The sequence below is a fragment of the Gobius niger genome, assembly GCF_951799975.1.
Source record: "Gobius niger genome assembly, chromosome: 12".
Taxonomy (NCBI): Eukaryota; Metazoa; Chordata; class Actinopteri; order Gobiiformes; family Gobiidae; genus Gobius; species Gobius niger.
In genome coordinates, this window is record NC_136863.1 from 28,416,837 (window position 1) to 28,438,361 (window position 21,525).

At 43.0% G+C, this 21,525-nt stretch overlaps 1 protein-coding gene across 1 annotated transcript in view; it reads right to left on the bottom strand.

Annotated features, from left to right (window-relative positions):
- Window positions 1-608: 608 nt before the first annotated feature.
- hgfb (hepatocyte growth factor b) overlaps window positions 609-21,525 on the bottom strand; it is an 84,324-nt gene continuing 63,407 nt past the window's right edge. The window contains exons 10-18 of the mRNA XM_079567817.1: window positions 21,106-21,199; window positions 17,022-17,152; window positions 13,478-13,507; window positions 10,109-10,214; window positions 9,314-9,388; window positions 9,087-9,236; window positions 6,781-6,887; window positions 6,523-6,665; window positions 609-1,277 (exon numbers count right to left, since the gene is read on the bottom strand). Coding sequence (XP_079423943.1) covers window positions 1,095-1,277; window positions 6,523-6,665; window positions 6,781-6,887; window positions 9,087-9,236; window positions 9,314-9,388; window positions 10,109-10,214; window positions 13,478-13,507; window positions 17,022-17,152; window positions 21,106-21,199 — 1,019 coding nt within the window. The 3' untranslated portion in view covers window positions 609-1,094. The remainder of the gene's footprint in view (window positions 1,278-6,522; window positions 6,666-6,780; window positions 6,888-9,086; window positions 9,237-9,313; window positions 9,389-10,108; window positions 10,215-13,477; window positions 13,508-17,021; window positions 17,153-21,105; window positions 21,200-21,525) is intronic.

The following is a 21,525-nucleotide window of genomic DNA, read 5'->3' on the forward strand; positions in this document are numbered from 1 at the left end:
TTATGTCTTTTGAGTCTTTTTTTAAATTTATCTCAAAGTACTCCTTAACCTCTTAACCCCCGCCTACTGAGCAGATTTCCTCCAGTTTGGCAGTACCCAAATAAAAACTTCTTGAAAACACAACAAAAAACAACAAAAGCGATGAAAAGGCGACAAACATGTCACACAAATGTAACAAACAAGCCACAAAAGAAAAACAACAAAAAAGCGACAAAAGTGAGAATCAAAACACGAGAAAAAAGTGACGAAAACGAGGAGGAAAACGCACCAAAAAAGTGTCAAGAACACGGCAACATCATGAGGAAAAAGATCCATATAGATAAGTTTTGCAGGTCTTAGCTTTCAAATGAGACACTGGCCTTTTAGATTCAGGTAAAGCCAAACTGGAGAGAATGTGTTCAGTTACGGTGGGGGTCAAGAGGTTAACAGGTGTTCAAATGACTATTCTTCCTTAATTCCTATTGAAATATTATCCAGTTTCATCTTTTTGATCTGGAATAGTTCCAAGGACCCCCTGCTAATTGCCCCCTGGGGTCCTCATACCCCTGGTTGGGAAACACTGCCATCAGGAAATAAGCCTTGTCATCCTTTCTTACTTCCTGTTTTTTTTTGCTCCTCCAGAGTTGAAGAATCCGGAAACACTGAAATATCGAACATGTATTTGGCTCGTGAAAATCCTTCTGGGCATTTTATTTCCCACTTTCAAAGCGTTTGTAAAAGCCGCTTCAAGGCCCGTACAAGCTTTCACTTTGAGCTAACGGCATTCTAACAAATCAATGGGGTAGTGACGAACACACTGAGCGCCAAACTGCTCGGGACAGGTTTGGTGATGGATTATGGGATTTGAAAGTGTAGCGGGATAGTTCCAGGTTCTATCTATATCTTTTTTTTTGACAAGGGAATAATAATAAAGATAATTTTGCATATGATGTCCCTAATACAATGACTTGAATTGATGATATGAGTCTTGACAGTACATTCATCTGTGTCAGTTGGCATTTTGTCTAAGAGCGTCCCGGTGCGGGGCTCCACTAGGCGGGGCTCCACTCGGCGGGGCAGGAGTCCTTCAGTAGTCCGGTCTCGTGTACGCGTGTCTACGGCGTGTCCAGGTTGGGCGGGTAGTGCTTGAAGACCTTGTAGATCCAGTGCGCGTAGAAGGGCACGTTGATGAAGATGGCGGGCTGGTTGGTCCGCGCGCAGCCCCGGCCGTGGACGCTCACCCCGACGATGACCTTGATGTCGCCGTCCTGGCACACCAGGGGCCCGCCGTAGTCTCGCTGCGGAACAGAAATGACTCGGTGAACCGATGCAGTTGGTCAATGTGATGAAGACTAAACACAGAGGTAAGGTGAAAAAGTATGGCTGATATATCCTTAAAAAATATACGTCTATTGTATGATCATGAATACTGTATGTATCGTAGACAAAGGTTCTTGAGATGTCATCTGTACTCTGTAGGTGAAGTTTTGACTCTCATCCAAGAAGCTTCGTCAGCGACCAAGCTTTTCCGTCACACAAAATGAAACATGTCGATTTCCTAAGCGGATAAAAAGGGTACTATATTGTAAGGCGTAATAATACCTTAGGAGCACTTCGGCGTCCGCGCAGTAAAGTCAAAGGGCTCCTAAGGTATTATTACGCCTTACAACACATGTGTCAAGGTCAAGGCCCACATTAAATCATCGAGCGGGCCACATACAGCCCATACGCAAGGTGATTTAACCAGGATAGTCCCACTGAGATTAATCTGTTTTTCAGGGGGGTCCGGGCCCCAGAGGGGAATATGTGGCCCTTTGAGGAGCTCCCTGAGCATGTCTTAAAAAAAAGTAAGTCTCTAGCTTCCTGTGCGGAGTTATGGATATTTCAAGAAATAACCAGTTTGCTCACTCCAGCCACTAAAGGAAAGAATCTCCACACGTGTCCAGCAGAGGACACTGGCAAAATAAGAGATCATATTATAGCCACATGGTAAATGATCAGTCTGCCCCAGGGCGGCTGTGGCTACGATAGCAGCTTACTGCCATCGAGTGTGGAGTGAATGAATATTGACTTTATAAAGCACTTTTCCACTGTGATTTAAGCAGCAAATGCTTCATTTTGATTTATGATGCAGATGTAGACCGTCTCGTGTTCCTTGTTCTTTAGAATTATTTCGTTTTGGTTGGAATTTTCTTTGGAAATATCATGATTTCCACATTAAAAGATACATCCATAGCTGATGGTTTACACACTCATCGTTTTTTGTGTTGAAAAGAAAGTGACTCCAGTTATCAAGCCTCTAAAAACATATTGGTATCGCACAAGATTAAGGTGTGCTTAATAAGCATTAGTATCACTTTAGGGTAAGGGTTAAGGTCAGGGGTAGACTAAGGGTGGCTATGAATAAGCGTATTATTAATGGCCTATTAGTATATTAACAGGTAAAAGGATAATAAGCAGTGTGTTAATGCTTTACAAGCATATTATTAATGCTTATTAACACCTTATTAATACTTAATGAGCACACCTTATATAAAGCGTTACCAACATACTGTATCTGCGAGCAGTTATGTGACTATTAGGTTTACAGGATCACTGTCCCCCAACGAAAACATAATTTTACTTTTTTGTTAGTCATTGAGTACAGTACTCGAGTAAGTATTTGTATTTGTACTTGAGTAAAATTATTTCAAAGTAACGCTACTCTTACTTGAGTAAATATATTGGCTACTCTACCCACGTCTGAACACATGATATTATTAAAGGTACACTGCGTAACATTTAGGACTATACTGATGTGGCAAAACAAAAACATGCTCCTAATGACCAGCTCAACACAGAAAATGCTGTTACTGCTGTGTGTAATAAAAGAGTGGATTTGGATGAAAAACTAACCAGTTTAAATCTCAAATTCTACTGCCTTTCGTCACATCTCCATGGAGACGAGCTGGAGACGTACCCACTCCCAGTAAAGTTTACAGTCATATGTTAGGAGAGGTGAGCCTCATAAATGTCTGTTTGTACATTTGTGAGGTACTTTTCAATGATGAAAATATCTGTCATAAGATAAAAGCTTGCATTTCAAGTTTATTTAACCTCTTAACTCCCGCCTGATCCAAGAGCATTTTCTCCAGTTCAGCTTTACCCAAATCCTGTAAGCCAGTTTAACGCCTCATTTGAAAGCTAAGATCTACAAAACTCATCTAAATGGATCTTTTTCCTCACGTCATCAGATTTTTTTCTCCATCATTTTTTGGGGGGGTTTTCAACACATTTTTTAAACTTTTTTGTAATTTTTTTGTCAAATAGTAATTTTTTGGTCACTTTTTGTCACATGTTTTTTCCATTCCTTTTTTTGTCATTTTTTGTTAATTTTTTTGTCCTTTTTTTTGTCAATTTTTCGTCATTTTTTTGTCACTTTGTCATTTTTTTGTCCTTTATTTGTCAATTTTTCGTCATTTTTTGTCACTTTGTCATTTTTTTGTCATTTTTTTGTCCATTTTTCGTCATTTTTATGTCACTTTGTCATTTTTTTGTCCTTTTTTGTCAATTTTTTGTCCCATTTTTTGTCCATTTTTTGTCCTTTTTTGTCAATTTTGTTGTCCCATTTTTTGTCCATTTTTCATCAATTTTTGTGACATTTTTGCCACTTTTTCATCATATCTTTGTCAATTTTTTGTCTAAGTTTTCTCACTTTTTTGTCACATCTTCATCATTGTTTTCGCCTCAGTTCTGTCGCTATTTTCTCACCTTTTTTCCAGAAGCTTTTGGATTGGGGTAAAGCCAAACTAGAGAAAACGTGCTCGGTTCAGGTGGGCGTTAAGGGGTTAATGGGTAAAATTCTACGCGGTGTGACTTTAAGTATTAAGCCATGTAATTACACCATTAGTCACCATGCTATAACCATGGTATTGCTGTGCTGGAAAGTAAAGTTCTCCAACAACAAGTATAGTAGATTTACTCAACTAAAACTGTGTGTGATCAAACTCAACACAAATGGAGCAAATGAGTTCCGGGGGTGTTTACTGACCGACTGTAACCTCTACTACGACAGATGACTCCTGGACGACTGGGAGCCTTCACAATCAAAGGTTAACACTTCACTCGATCATGAACCTCTTTGGGCGCTAAGCTCTCTCCAAATGCTCGTTTAATTTACTTTGAGCTTTCGTTGCGCGGCGCTTTCTATCATTTTCCCGCACAGATTTGCAGAACAAAAGGCGATCACAGCACTTTGACATGGCCTTGGTTTATCACAGCGGGGCGGCCGCGCTCAGTGACGGCCTCTCGCTCCCCCCCACCCCCGCTCTCCTAAACCACACCGGGCACCGCTTTGATCACTGACGAAACCCGCTGCAACTGCCCCGCGCCGCTCTGTTTACCCAGCCCTGTGCATTTGTAAGCCCACGGATTTAAAGCACATTTGTTTGAGATTTAGATCAAACCCCCCCCCCCCCATTCCTCAGCGCTTTGGGTTCGGAGTCGGGCCGAGGCGCTAATATCTGTGTACATTCACACACCGGGGAGATTTCCAAATCCAACAGGCTTAAGATCTGCGCTTGTTTAAAGGAGACTTAGTTTTATCTATTGACTTTGGGGAGATTTTACGCTACGATGATGTTTGAATCGAAGAAAAAAATCTCATCTTCAGAAACCGTCAGTCTGAAGGTTTAAACTGCAGGAACTGTACGATTATTTGTAATTATTTCTCATGTTATTGTTACATGTCCTTAGATTAAAAATATATTCTTCTTATTCTTTGTGTTTTTGATAAATAAGGAACGAGTAAGGGAGCATGTATAGTTATGTTCCAAACTCATCCCTGAATTTCTAGCAGCAGAATAGCAGCAGTCCAGGAGAGTCACTGACACGACTTAAAAGTAGCAAGGCCTGCCCTGGAGAACATGGATACAGCTGCTGCAAACTCCTCCAAGAGGATGAACCACACTCCAACATGTGACAGAGGAAAGAGCTGAGCTGTTTTTCAGGTTCATAGAGGTGAGCAGCTTGTGTGAATGCAGCCGATGGAAAGGCACGTGATCGGTGGAGCTCCAAACCTCCACAGGAAGTGATGTCACCTTCTCAATAGGACGCCTTTAGTGAGCTCCACTATACTAAAAGTTAAGATCAGGGTTAGTTTGGATCAGTTTAAGGTAGCGTTGTCCTGTGGAGGTGTGGAGCTCCCCTGATCATGTGCCTCTCCATCGGCTGCATTCAGAGCCTTCTCCACATGTTGTCTGTTACATGTTACATGCTAACCACTGTAGCATGCTCACGGTTTGAGGAGCTTCAACACTGACTCAGACTGAGGCTCTGTTGAGTGTAAAAAATAAAAAGAAAGGTTTCCTGTTATCCCTTCAATGTGTTCATTTAGTCTGAGGAGTGGAAGCAGATCTTTGATAAATCCTGCACTGCTCCATCTTTGCCTGGTAAACAGACTGTTTGTTTACATAAACATGTGCTCTCTGGGGCCATACTTTTGCACTTGTCTTCTTCAGCAATCAGTTTGTAGCACAGGCAGCGTATAATTTATGTTTGACATTATTTTTTTGTGTGTGTATTTTGTGTTGTTATTTACCTGCCCAGCTGATTGCCCCGGCAACTGTGGCAGGCATGCTAATAGTGCGTCCTCACGCATGTGTGTGCGTGCACCCTCAGCCCAGTCACACGGCACTGCGAATGGTGCCAACCAGACGGACTATTGGAGGGATCAGGCCTTACTGCCCGGGTTTGGACTCTGAAGGACTTTGAGTGTCTGGACACTGCTCAGCAGGACCAGTGAGAGCGATCCATTATGTTTGTTTTCAGGTTGCGTAGTGTGTCTACACGGGCGTGCGCTGCAGCTAAGACCTTGCGCTACTAGTTTGTACGCCTTTTACAGGGCTCTTTTTGGGGACCAAGAGACATTATAAATCGGGATCTTCCTTGGATTAAAAGGGATTTCACTCCTAACGTCGGGAGGGGCTAAACGCAGCTCGGATCAATGAACTTTTGTCGAACATTAAAGGGGCAGTATCCGTTTTTTGTTTTTTTTTAGGGCCGTGTTTTCTGTCTAGAATTACATTTTTATGATTTGTGCATCTAAGAAATACTGTCTGTGTCCTATTTTTGTTTCTATTTTGCCTGATCAAGTCCTGGTTTAAGCACCAATTTGATGAAAACGATCACAACTTCCTTAAATAATTTGATTGGCAACTATTTGCACTGAGTGAGAGTGTTACCAAAATGGTAAGTAAACAACAACAACAAGCTGCTATAGTTCAAGATTGACTAAAAGACGAAGATACACAGTGGTCTTTTTTCACAAATATAATCTATTGAATATATAAAGGGAAAAAAATCATTATATTCCACACAAAAGACAAATTCTGCACTTCCTGGTTACGTAGGGCTGAGGGAGGAGGATCATTATCATTATATAAGCTTTTCCTAATTGTTCCAAAATGTAAACATACAACAAATAGACTTCAGGACATAACGTGATTAATTGCCTTTTCACGACAGAAATAAGAGTTTTGGAGAAAGAGACTTTATTTGTCTTACCTCACACACTCCCTCGTTCTTCCTGCCGCCCGCACAGATCTTGTTGCTGCTGATGTGCAGGTTCCCTTTGTGCAGATTCTGACACCTCTCGTTGCTGACGATGGGGAGGTTGACGGCTTTCAGCACTTCGTCGTGGCCGGTTCCTGAAAGACGATAAAGAGTCATACGTTGATGTTTTTGTGTTTTGAGTTAAAAGGAGCTAAAAGCGCTCATCAGAAACTCAAATGGAGAGTGAAGCAGATAGATGTAGCTGTGTACCTTTGGTCTCTCCCCAGCCGTACATTCGACAGACGGTGCCTTCAGGGATGGAGCAGCCGAACACGGGCAGCTGGATGGTGTGGACGCTGTCGGCGGGGAGCGCTGGCCTGGACACAAACAACAGAAACTCCAGTTAGAATCAAAACCAAAATGTGTACAATACTTTTTCTTTTGTTTTTTTTATATATTGTGAAAATCAAATTTATGAAGAATGAAACATTGTCTGGTGATTTATTTTTCTTCATAGATTACAGCTCAGAAGCTGGCCAAACTATACTGTCTGTGTTTACACCTGCCCTTTTGTAAGTGCGTCCTCACTTACTGACCCTCAACACTGGTGTCCCTCAAGGGTGTGTACTAAGCCCCCTGCTCTACTTACTTTACACCCATGACTGTGTCCAAGGCAAGGCATCTTTATTTATACCGTGCATTTCATACACAAGACAACAATGCGCTTTACAAAAGAAGATATGCCACATCAGAACCTACTGTCAAGTTCGTAACTGACACAGCAATCATTGTGTATTTGGCGATGACGAGAGTCTGTCAACAGAGGAGCGCTACCTCCCCATCAACATCAACGAAACACCAGTGAAAAGAGAAGAAAGTTTGAAATACCTGGGGGTGCACCTATCACAGACTTTAGCCTTTCATCCCAGGTGCTAACAAGCTTTTACAGCTGCACCACTGAGAGCTGCGCTCAGATCAGATCAAATCAAGTTGTTTTGTATAGTGGAAGATCGCAACAGGAGTTGCCTCGCCAAATATCAGCTCTCAGCTGCGCTAACCATCAGCTCACATCACACTTACCCAGCAGGACTGTCTCTCTCTCAGAGAGGAGCCCGACGGTCAGCTTACCTAAACTAGAGCACATTCACATCCATCCAAATTTCACTATAGTATGTGTGTGTGACCAATACATTAAATTAACTTTGTTACCCATCACATCAAAATGTGCTCTGTGGTTTAAAGACACTATGACTGAACTTGGGAGAAGCACTAGTTTCACTAAATGAACGCTAAGAACCTCTATGAGTTTAGTCAGCCTGGGCAGTCAGACGACACGCTTTTCCCCAAGGCAGGTCTTAATGCTCAATAATTCTGTTAGATTTTATGTAAGGTTGTTCATATTCCTATCAAATGTGTGATCTCTTGTCTGAACAGGATACAGCTTGTATGTGCCGCATACTGTATGCACAGTTGTAATGGGAAAGTGAACACAGATTGAAACACAGTGCCACGGATCTGCCAATGTTAAAGTTGTGGGAAACTAACAGAGCTGATACATTAATTACCTAATAATATTAAGAAGGAAGAGAGACAGTTCTTTGGACTTTTCTGGAGCAGAGGCACCGATGTCTTTAACAACAAACGTGCCAGCGTGAAGTCCAGCGCTGGACAGTGAGGTGAGCAGCTTCACTCTAACATCCATAACAAGTGGGGACATACTGCTTTTGCTCTGCCTGATCCTGTCAGATCTCGGAAGCTAAGCAGGAAGGGCCTGGCTGGTGCTTGGATGGAAGGGGGCCGATGGCACAGACTAGTTGCCTCGCTTCCGTCAGTCTACCCCAAGGCATCTGTGGCTACCGTAGAAGCTTACCACCACATACAGTGAATGAATAATGCAATGTAAAGCATCTTTGCAAGTCCATAAAAGCACTATATAAAACCAATGCATTGTTTTTTTTATTATTATTATTATTAAGTGCACGTGTTATTTCCCCCCCCCCCCGTCTGCTTTAACGCAGCATGAATGGCATTAAAGCGTGTCGGATAAATGCGACACGCCGTTCAGACTCAAGTCGCACAGCAAAAGATCAGATCCGTATCGGATTCAGGACATGCCCAAGTGGCCTGGGTCGCATTTGAAAACATTGGATCTGTGTTGTTCAGACTGTCATGAAAGGATCAGATACAGGTTGAACTGGGTCACTTCAGCCTGCAGTCTGAACGCAAGAACACCGACAAGTTATAAAGTTTGTTCTGAATGATATGGGATTTGAGAGAGTGATAATAAAACTTGGCTTTAAATGAGTGGCTGTGAGCAGAGTTCCAGATGCTCCCACGTTTGAACAGAAAGCAGGAGGAGCTGGCTGTTCTTTTGGGGGCTTGGAGGCTGCACTAATTGGGACTGACTGGGGACATGTGCTTATGCTGGGATTGTGGAAATAGGATAGAGTCCCTTTATATTCGCTTTAAGCTGATTCTCGCTATAGGACGAGGCCACTGTGAGGGTTTGTGTGTTTTTTTGTTTCTTTTGACATAAACATAAGAGTGACTGAAAGAGAGTAGAACTGGACACTCACTTGGAGAGCCGTATGAGGGCCAGGCTGGATCCGTCGGGGCCGCAGATCACATGGGCGATGCTGACTTCCTGACCCCTCGACCAATCAGGAGCGCCCTCTTCCACGCTGGAGATGCCCAGCCACACCCTGTACTCGCTCAAGTCCGGGACGCTGCAAAGGAAATATATTTATATCAGTCCATTTATTTACACAAACAAGTACGCTCTCTTTCAGTCGGGGTTTAATACCATGAGGAGAAGCACTGCTGGTCGGTCAGGACCCACTCCTCTCGTATCAGGGAGCCGCCGCACCAGTGCATCGATCTGCAAAAGGAAAACAAACCAATGGGATATCAATAGTAGTCATATTATAATGAAATAAATATAATATATCTTATAATACTAAGCCCTGATGAAGACCTGGTCGTCGAAACATGTTGGCTTGGCCATATAATAATGAAAGGCCTTTTAAGTACTTCCTTGTGCTGTGCATATTTGTTTGGAGTGCCTGGGTTTGCTGTTTTTTGCAAGTTGGATCCCTTTCCCCACACATACGTTGGAATACATTGGGACACTGAGAGCAATCAGTCATATTGTTGGTTTTACATATCATAAAACATTTAATATAAATATAATTACAGCTGGGTACGGGTAAACAATACCAGCTTGGTATTGAACAAATGAAAGTATCCAATCCAGGCACCGGAAAATATCTTGTACCTTTAGATCCAAATTTTGATGTTGGTCCAGGGACAGTATTGATAGAAGTGACTTGGTTGTTTCAGCTGAAAAAAATGTTTTTCCCTCCATTTTTAAAAAATGGGGCGACCAAGTATTGGTCCTACTTGTAATGCTGTAATAAACAGAAAAGGGCTGGACGGAAGGGTACAATTACTCATTTAATTACAAAGGCTGGTGTAATTATAGTATCTTGGTCAAAACTTTAAGAGTCGCAGTATTGCCGTTTGTACTGGAGGTAGTAATAGTAGTCGTCATATATAGTAGTGGTATTTTTCATCGTAGTGGTGGCCAGTGGAGTATTACCCTTTCTGTATGCTGACCATCCAGCTGCCCTCAGTGATGCTGATGGCACTGCCTCCCACGATCCTGGGCCTCTTATGGACGAAACAGCTCAAAGACGACAGCTCTCCTGCAACACATCCAGCTCCAATAAACATACATGTACGTACTAACCCATGTAGTACAGTGTGGTATGGTTTATATAATGCACACTACTGTTCAAAGGTTTGGAGGTCACACAGACAATGTTATGTTTTTCCGTGAAGTCTCGTATGACTGAACGTATTGTAATGAACAGCCTTCATTTCTCAGAACAAGAATAAATGGTGGAGTTTCAGAAGAAAGTTCCCTTTTTCTGGCCATGTAGAGAGTAGAATGGAGCTCACAAATGCTGATGCTCCAGACACTCGACTAGCATAAAGGAAGGACACTTTTATCGCTTCTCGCATGAGCACTAGAGGTCGAGCTTTTCCTAAGGCCGGTGCCAATTCCGCCCAATTTAAGGGGATTTTAACTGGCTTTTTTGGCCGATTTAAAAAGATGTCTCGTCTATATTCATGTGTATGATGCTTCGAAACTGTAAAATATGTCAGTGTTGAACTTTGGCAGCAGGGGACGCTTTATTAGAGGCATTTATTCAGGACAGTCATATTTAGTGGGTACTTCAGAGGAAGACAAAGAGACAAAAATGCATAAAATACAATCCAAGCAGCCGAGGTGTACAAACATTTTCATTGGCTGTGCTCTTCTCAATGCAAACAACAGGAAGTCTCTATCACTTTCGGTTCAGGAGCAATAGGCCTTCTTTCAGCATTATATCAGCTGAAATGAAGCTTCAGCGCAAATTCAACCTTGAAGATGTACCTGCAGCCTTAATCCATCGCCTAAGCAACGGCAGCCTTTACCAATCATAATCACGGCCCCAGATCAAGCTGCTTCAGCCACTCATCGCCCAGGATCCCCTTCTTAAGCTCCCCGGTCAAACACTCAGCCGTTTCCCAGCCATGCTGCGACCCTCCTCCGCCCCTCCTCTGCCTGGCCTCTCCTCGGCTCTGTTCGTCGCCGTCATCTTGCTGTCCCGGGTTTCGACCTACCACCACCAGTGTCCGGGCTGCGATGCTGGCTATCCATCAATGCCACGTATTCCATATCATTACTGCAATCTTCCGCCGGGGTCTGAGTCTTTTGAGGTCGAAATACCTACCTATAAATACCTATCGGTCGACCTCTAATCAGCACAAGTAAGTAAATAATGTCCATTTATATATATATATAGCTCCTTTCACAGACAAAAAGCCACAAAGTGCTTCACAACACAGTTCAAAACACAGAAATTACCACTATATATAAAAGGCCAAGACAACACAAAGTCAAACAAATTAGGACCTTTTAAGTGACCAGGAACTTTTGAACGGTAGTGTACACAGTTGCATTTTAGACCAAGCAAAACTACTCCTCTTCCTCATCAGCTATGGTCGGCTAAAGATAGTGCATTCATGGATTTCTCAAACTGTTCATTAAGAATTCCGCGGTGGAGTGACTAACACCAAATGAGAACCAGAACGTCAATCTGAGCGAGCGACAGTGCACTGAAATGTCTAAAAACACCCAGCGACGAGGCGACTTTTACCAGGGAGAGTGACATGCTGCGGCGCACTGTAATTATGAAACGGCTATTATTAGCTTTGACGGACGGCCAAGAGCGCAGATGCCTTGAGGATTTGGCCCGGTCGGATTTGCAGCTGGCTTCCACCATTTGCTGCCTGTCACGCGAGTTACTGTGATTTTCAAATCTCCGTCGATACGGCGGCATAAAGCTGTCACGCCGGCTGCAAAGGTGACATATTGTCCTCGCAGGTGCTGTACTGAAACGGCGGAAGTGATGATTTACCGCAGACGCCATTGTACAAGGGGATAATGCCTAACGAGATGAGATGGGGTGGTTAATTTGGGAGATTACGGAGGCGCCGGGTGAACACATGGGTGCTGTTGTTTCTTGTCTTATTCGAATGTTTGCTAAGTAATGACTTTATACGGAACGTGTAGATGTCGAGACAGCTGTGAATGAGCAGCGCGGTGGGGTTTCCATCTTTCTCGGACTGTCAGCCTTTGTGTGAGGAGTTTGCATGGGGAGATCTAGCTGATGACGGGAACCAAAGGGACTCATGGCTTTAACGTCCAAATGTGTGAAAACATAGTGACTTCCGAGTGCATTCTCAGGAGGCGCTCCTCTTCCTGTCTCGTTACTTCCCTAAGAGGTAGTAACAGTGTCTTGTCCGGATTGTCAGATTCCATGGCAGACAGTGAGTGACTGATGGACAGCATCATGTTAAAAACATCAGGAGCGAGGAATTCACTGGAGGAAACTTCCTGCTCATCGCTGTAAGTGTTTTTTTCTTGAAGCTAAAGGCCAACACGAGAGTGCCAAAATCTTGAACGAGGCGCTCAACGTATAATCGGCCTGTCTTTAGTTAAAAGAGCACGATGCAACTTTTTAAGCGCAATAAAAACCCGCGATGTGTGTGCGTCATCATGGTGCCTTTACTTTTACTTTATTTCCATCATGGTCTCTACAACGCTCCAGGATGTTTTGTTCTGGTTCTCTACCTACCTACCTACCTACCTACCTACCTACCTACCTACCTACCTACCTACCTACCTACCTATCTATCTATCTATCTATCTATCTATCTATCTATCTATCTATCTATCTATCTATCTATCTATCTATCTATCTATCTATCTATCTACCTACCTACCTACCTACCTACCTACCTACCTACCTACCTACCTACCCACCTACCTACCTACCTACCTACCTACCCACCTACCTACCTACCTACCTACCTACCCACCTACCTACCCACCTACCTACCTACTTACTTACTTACCTACCCACCCACCTACCCACCTACCCACCTATCCACCCACCTACCTACCTCTAGCCAGTGACTTCCCATCAATCCCTCAATGTCCATCATGTTTTCTTGAACTATTTGTTGATTTGTGCCACACATGACTAATCCTTATTGGGAAAATAGGGAGAGAGGAATGACCATGACCTCCAGAGAGCCTGTAGAGCCTGTTATAGATATATATAGAGCACTGTAGATGCGTCAGTTGCCGCCTCTGGTCGTTTGACAACATTACGTGAAAATAAAACCTGTGACACAACATTATTTACTGCTTTGGACGCCATTGATGCACTCAACCTCATCCTGTTTACTCCACTGGTTATTAGACCCTAAAAATGTAGCCTACCCAACACAGTAGTCTTGATATTTTCTAGCATCTGATTATGGCGTTTCACCCTTTCCGTCGATTAGTATTTGCATTTGCTACTACCCATTGAAGACACACATTTGTAAAGGAGACAAAGAGTACGCCACTCACCCAGTGGTATGGTGTTCTGTGGGACCTCACCTGTGGAGCAGACAGACAGCAGGTCAGCAACATTTACAACAACTCAGAAAAAGTCCAAATTACTGCATACGCCAAATTAACAAAACGCTGAACGGTAATAAGTCATTGCCAAAATAATCTTGTTGGTTTCTCGCCGATCTATAGGAGCACGTTGGTACAGCCACAACCAGGGAGAAAATGTTCAAATACACAACACCACAGCAGTCTGCCATTTTTACTTTTACCCACTTCAAAATAAGAAATCGGTCCAGCTGAATAAACTCGTATGTAAACAAAATGGCTACAACAGTTAGCTAAAAAGACACAAATGTACAAAATGTGCAGTGTAAATAAACACGCCTTGCCTTGCATTTCTTCACACAAGATATAAAAGGCTCTTTTCACCATTGTGTCACTTCCCCTCGCAGTACTGTGAGCAGTCCTTTGGTCTGGAGACAAAATGTTTGAAGCTTCCACTTCCTATAGACAGTGTGGAAGTTCCTCTTATAGATTATCCCAATGCAGTGTTAATTTCGTCGACTAAAATATTTAGTCTTAATTTTAGTGAAAGTGATATTTTTGACGACTAAAATTGGACTAAAACTAAAAAAACAGATCCTTTTCCTCGCATTGCTGCCTCGTTGTTGTCACTTTTTCCACATTCTTTTTCATCTCATATTTGTCAGAGTTTGACACATTTTTGTTGTTGTTTTTTTGTCACATTTTTATTTACCTAGTGGGACAAGGCCTCGTGGAAGACCCAGGACACGCTGGTGGGACTATGTCTCCGAGCTGGCCTGGTGTCGCCTCGGGGTCCCCCCAGAACAGCTGGAGGAGGTGTGTGTGGATCGGGAAGTTTGGGCATCTCTGCTGAGACTGCTGCCCCCGCGACCCGGCCCCGGATAAAGCGGAAGAAAATGGATGGATGGATGGATGGATATTTTATCTATTTTTCTGTCACATTTTTATCATTTTTTTGGTCACATTTTTATTATTTTTTGTCAATTTTTCGTCATTTTTAAAATAATTTGTTGTCACATTTTTTATTGTTTTTTGTCATGTTTTGTCGGTTCTTTTTTTTTTATACACTTTTTTCCAATAAGCGTTTACATTTGGGTAAAACCAAACTGGAGAGAAAGTGCTCTGTTCAGGTGGGAGGTAAGAGGTTAAATGTGTTTTTTTATTTTTTTATTTTGGCTAGTGAAATCAGCTGGTGACTAGTAACTGTAGAAAACCTCTAGCCTCAGTGGCCGGTGACCAAAAAAGTGAATGTCAAGCCCCGTGTAGCACCTACTCATCTTCCAGTTCCAACTCAAGCAGCGTTCCGAGGCACGTTTCCGAGTCGAAGGTCGGAAATGTACCAGTTAAGTTAAGTTGCCTGGAACGCCTTCGCTATATCTAGTTGCAACTGATTGGAAAGGTGACGCATTAACAGATTGATTAGAGTCATAAGTCAGCAGCCCCCCCCTCCGCCCTCCCTAAGGCGCTCTGTGATGTGGCCTCAGAACAGGAGACGGTCCCGCAGCTCCTGACAGGTTATACCCCAGCGGCATGTTGTGAAAGCACTGGATGGATTTCCCCACAGGGAGCCGGGCACTGTCAGAGTGTTAGTCCACAGCGGCACAGTGTCAGGTCTCCTCAGTGATCTTGCCTCTGAGCACAGGCTCCGCTCTGGTCGGGGGGCCCCCATGTGGAAGCGGTTATTGCCGATGTTCACCGTGGCTTTGGGATGGAACTGGAGTCTCTTTTGACAGGCTGTGTGGAGCTGACGCTGCGTGACACAAACGCACGGACTGAACCCCAAGTCTTGGTCCACTGGAAGCGAATCCATCAACAAGTCCAAACCGAGAACCGACTTTTCAATTCTGACGGAAATATACAAACACTAACAGGAGTGTGTGCTGCAAACGAGTGGACGGGGGGCAGATTTGCACCAAATGCACCGGCAACGGAGATTCAGGCGAGACACTGCAGGGGAATAGGGAAAAAATCAATTTCGCTGGGGCCAAAATATATCAGGAGTCTAATGCCGGGGTCCATAAACAGAAGCTCCAGTAAAATATGTTTGGATTGGGAAAATATTATTGAGGAAACTTTTTTCAATAAATGAATAATAATGAGCCTGACAGGACTATTATCTCGGTTTATACTTGTATTGCACTTATAACAAGCCTGTGTCACAAGTCTCTGCTACACTGTAGTCATTATTCATTCACTCAGCACTTGGTAGTAGCCACGGCCGCCCAGGGGCAGACTGTCCATTTACCACAGGATTATAATGTGTTGTTTATATCCTGATTGCTTCTTATGTCAGTGCCCTCTGCTGGACATGTGTGGAATTATTTCCTGTATTTAAGCTGCCCCCTATTGGCTGGAGTGAGCATTCTGGTTATTTCTTTAAGATTTCATAACTCCGCCCGGGAATGGGCTAGAGACTTTTTTTTTACCAACTCAGGAATATGTGCTTTACAAGTTAGGGGCCGAATTGAATCATCTCTGGGCCGGGTTTGGCCCGCGGGCCGCCTTTTGGAGACCCTTGTACAGTGTATAGACAAAATTGTATTTGTTTTAATTGACGATGTAAAATGAAAATATTGTATCATTATGCGATAAAACAGGGCACTCATGAAAAAGAGTCTCGTACTCTCATTGGGCCTTCCCTGTATAAATAAAGAATAGAATTATACAGAAATTGTAGAAATATATATACAAATTCTAGGTGTATAATGTAACTTTTTATGTGTGTGCATTTGTCTTTTCAGTGAACCTGTGGCTCAAGGATCAATTTTCTTTCTGTTTTTTTTTTTTTTTAGGTTTTCTGAATGGAATGTATTCGTAACCATGGAGACAGTTCCATCAGCAGTGAAACCTACCAGAAACCCTACAAAACAATAGATCCTGGGGCGTCCTTGAGGCCATGGGGATTCAAAGCAAAGGCGCCCCACCCAGGCGACCCAAGGTCACTGAAAGGTCAAATACACACATATATCAAGTTTTTTGTCTGGATAAATAGTTACACAATGCACCAAATTGTCACCTTTTTTGGGGGGTTTAAAATAAATTTTAAAAAAAATGTTTAAGTCCAAAACTGTACGGTTGGAGTCTGTAGGAGATATAAAAGTGAAGAGTGGAATGAAAACCTCACTTGGAGAAAAAGGCCCTATAGTTTTGTAACGTGCGCCTGTTTCTCCCATCTTTAGCAGCAGCTGTCTCCCAGAAAGGAAATGACCATATTTAGATTACAGCGCCTCTGTTGCCTCTTGCAGCACACGTGGATACAATTTTTGTCAATATTTGTGAATGAATAAGCGTGGGAAAGATAAAAGGTCATGACATTAGTATTACATAGGGTGAGTTTGGTCAATTATTTACCTGACATTAAAAGTAACATCTCAACATTGACCACTGTGTCTCGCCTTTAAGACCACCAACACCAATACCGCCCCCTGCTGAGTTGCGCTGTTTCTGCGCCCTGTGAATGCAATTCAGTCTGGTAATGGGGTAAAAGCAGCATGTCACACCCCTCTGTACTCACATTGTTTGATACTGCAGTAGTCCCAAGGTACAGCCGTGTTATTTGTATAGCACCAGGGTCCGTTCTTGTCCTTGTCCGGGTTTCGGCACGCGCTCCCCTCCAACCCCGGCATCTGCATCCCCCTCTCCCCGCTGAAACACAAACACATCCAAATCATGAAATGTTTTGCATTAAAAGTACACACATCATGCATGACTGAGGCTTAAAGAGGCTTCACACCAACCAAACATTCTGTTGTTGTCATGTTTATTCGTTAGTGAACATGTCTCCACATCAGAGACCTGACACTAGCGTAAGCAGGCTACACCAGAGACTAAAGTGTGTGAAGAGGCTTTTTCTCACTCACATTTTCATCAATGAACATCAAGCATGAACAAATCCAGTCTCAACAATGAATAAACTGATATATTGCAGATATTGCCAAAGGGGAAGACGACGCATGTTTTAATCTCCACACGGCGAAAGCTAAGGCAGCCGCCCCGATCAGGGACAGTTCACACATTTTCAGACCTTTTCTCACACGGCTCTCACACAGACATGACACATGCACTTTCAGAGTTTGGTCAATCCAACTATTACTGTTCACACACTAATACTTTGTCAGTGAATTGATTCTTCTTTCAGAGTTTTCACACATGAGTAAGTGGTAATGGACACGTGCATGTGTGTGTACAGGATTTGTTGTTTTTTTGATTCATTGTAGTGATTAAAGACAGCAGTTTCCATTGACGTCCATCGACATTGAAATAAGCAAGAGTCGGTGTCATACTACAGTAGCACAGTAGGTAAAGTAACCTGTAAAACACAAACTAGTACAGTGCATAATGTGTATTTGTGAACCAGTGGTAAGTTAGCACAATCGTTTACATGTCTGTTGCATAGGCCTGGAGTATGTTTAAAGCAGTACTAAGTAACTCTTCCCCCTAGAGGCCATAAGCGCAACTGCAGGTGTAGTAGCAAGTTACGATTTTTTAACTTATTAATTGTCTTGGAGAGTAAATACTACGCTGACAGGAAAGGCGAAGGGAGAGAGGGTTACTGTGCATCCAATTATACAATGGAAATATTTTTTTTCACTCAAACTTGGCTGTAAATACTGTTTTAAGTGATGTTAGCCCGCAGTTAGCTTTGCCCGTTAGCATGTTAGCTTCTTCTTCGTGATTACATTAGTGTGTATTGCTTTCTCCGCACCGGGGGCAGTCAAGTTGCAAACATGGTTTTCTGGCCAGAGACACCAGGGGGAGATGAAAGACCCTCCAATCATCCTATAAACACTTGTATTACCCCCACATGGACTACGGAAAGGATTTATTAAGGTAAATAAGTTACTTAGTACTGCTTTAAAGTCTGAACTCTAATGCACTGCACTAAGCCGGTGTTTGCTGCAGTCTCTGAGCCAGACTCAGAGTTTTTACTGTTGTGTCAAATGCAATAATGAGTATAAGACACACTTCAAATTTGAGTGAGCTGTTTTACAAGCATTCTTTTGGTTTGAGAAATGTGTCAAAGCAATAGTTCGTGTTCATGTTCATGATTTTTATTTCAGTTGGAACATTATCTCCAACTGATCAATGTTTGATAGTGTTTGGATTCACAATATTCTTATGGTGAAAGTCCTTTCTACTGACCAACATCACGCACATGTTTCTGAATATTGTCTCCACTTTTGGACGCCTTTATGAGGAAATAATTAGACCATCGTTCATATGAGCTCTAAGAGATGACTTTGAACTTTGTGACTGTTTTTTATTTCATATGAATTAGCCCAGGAATTACAGAGAAGTTAACAATAAACTAAGACTAGAAATGTGCATTTTGACAGTTCCCATGGTTACCGCCATGGAATTTTCAGCTGCTCCACCTCCATTTTAAACTATAGGCTCTTTATAATGCTGTAATGTCACGTGAACGCAACTTATTGAGAAAAACTGTAATAACCACGGTGGAGCAGGAACACCCCACAATCGCTAACCCCGGTCTCAACCCGCAGACTGGGAGCAGATAGAGTGTGAAGCATTGCTCTCTATATTAGACTGCGATGTTATCTGGACTGTGCGACGGTGCAGCTGTGCCGGCCGACTCCCTGAAGACGTGGACTCTGACGGCGAGACACTACGCGGCGCCCGCCCACACAGACTGCAATCCACACTGTCCAATAAGTACTCTGCCTCTCGCTAACCTGCCCAAACCTGACTGGGAGCGACGGGCTTTGAAGTACAGGAGCCCGGGGGGGGGTCAGAGGTCAGAGGTGAAGCCGGTATCGGTCTTGTCTTGTGAGGTCATCTCTGGGGAAATGGATGGAATGATAACCCTCCATGGGATAGTGGCAACAGACCATTCTTTTGGTTTAAAACAGTTTACAAATATACTGTTACTGTGTGTCTGCTACGATATGATTGGCTCAGATTTATAATGACAAACACAGCCTCTCGTCATCACTCACTCATACAGCACAAAAAACAGTCGCCTGAAAGACACCACAACAAATTAGAGCAGAACTCGAGTTAGCGACCCCTTAACCCCATCAAACCAGGGTCACATATTATTTTCTTCCTTACGGTCCACTTGGATGTATTGTACAGCATGATATAGGTGAGGTGTTCCCCGTTCTGACCTGTCACTGATTCAGCCATGCCCCATTTTCACTGGCAGGCCCCACCCAGCCCAGTGCCTGGTCTACCCTGTTAGGCGGGGGCCCACTGCCCAGGCCACATACAGATTAGTTGCAAAGATTTACTTTAGAGTTTTTGGGGTTAAAAACTATACAACTATAAATCAGGTTAATCAAGCTCGAGAGTGAAAAATACCTCTGCGCTAACATAAAAAAAAAAAAAAACACATTAACTTTCAATTCTCTCGTTCTAGATGACAAATATTTTTTTAGTATAGGGATCAATAAAAAATATTGTTCAGGTATTGGCATTGTAAATCAAGTGTTGTTAAAGTACCCGTATCAAAAAAATAAATAGCAGTAACCCAGCCCAACAAGACTGGAAAATGTGTAGTTTGTAAGTCACATGTGTCAAACACAAGACCTGCGGGCTTTAACCCAGCCCGCGACTTGTAGAGGATAAATCCATGAGTATGTCAAAGAAAGCCTCTAACCTATTCCTGTGCGAAGATATGAATAAAAAAAATAAAAAAAAAGATCACTCCAGCCACTAGGGGGCAGCTAAATTAACAAAAAGGAAAGAAATCCACATGTGTCCAGTGGCCTCTCACTGACATAAACAGAAATCAGGATATAAACAACACATTACTCGTGGTGGATGGTCAGTCTGCCCAAGGGCATCTGTGGCTAAAATAGTAGTTTACCACCACCAAGTGTGGTGTGAATGAATAATGACTGCAGTGTAGCAGAAACTTGTGCCACAGGCTTGTAAAGCGCAACTGAAATTATAATTATATGAGGCTACAGTGAGTCGGGCTGGTCCAAAGCCTTATAATCAGCACTATTTTAAAAGCACAGCTAAATATTATTCGTAATTTATTGAAAAGCATTTTCTCAATAGTTTCCTGTTTCCATTACAGTATATGTGACCCACGATCCACTGTGGGAGCTGGATTTCGGCCTACGAACCAAGACGAGTTTGACAGCCCTGCTGTAGGTGGAACCGTGAATATTTGGTTTCAACATAATGCGTTTGGAGAAATTTGTCCTCTGCATTTAACCCATCCCATTTACACTTTCCCATGTGAATCTTGAAACGTTGAATCAGAGCAATAACTAAACACCTTATTGTGAAGATTGTTTGTGAAGGCTCTCATTCATCCAGGAAGTATTGATGGTTGCAAAACTGAAATCGTCGACTGGACTGGGTTCAGTCAAGTGGACTCAACTAAACCCAGTCCACCCTTTGTGAAGGTCATCCTTTTGTTTTGTTACCAGGAGGCAGTTCATCGCCTAAAATAACTTGTTTAAAATGTTTTTTAGGCCATCCAAACTGCCCAGGTGGTCAGCCCATGAGCTCAGAAACAAACACGGAGGTAACGTCGACGCTAAGTGTGGTGAAAGGGAGGAGGTGAGATCCTCTATTCTCTCACAGATCCATGGTGACCATCAAGGTTCCTGTTTCCTACTCACCTGTTGGCGTGGTCGCTCCACGGGGCGCAGGGCAGGTTGGAGCGGGTCCGGGACAGATCCCCTTGGTAGTTCTCTCCGAAGCCTTCGTAGCAGTCTGCGTCGCACACAACAGGAAACACGCGTAATGAGAAAAGACTGGCTCTCAGATCGGGAAAAGCAAACACGGACAAAAGGGGCCATTGTTTCTCGACCCCATCCAATAGAAGCCAGAGATATACCGCCATATGTATGTGGCTTTGATGTGCAAAATGTGGAGAGAAATGCAAAACACTCTTCTCCAATATTGTTTTTTGGAATAAATCCTCAATAAAAGAGAGGGGTTATAAATATGCAGCCGGTGTGGGAACGTTTCAAAAGCGCCAGTACAAACCACAACATAGCAAAGTCAAGTCTTTTATAATCCCAGTGTGATCCTACGTC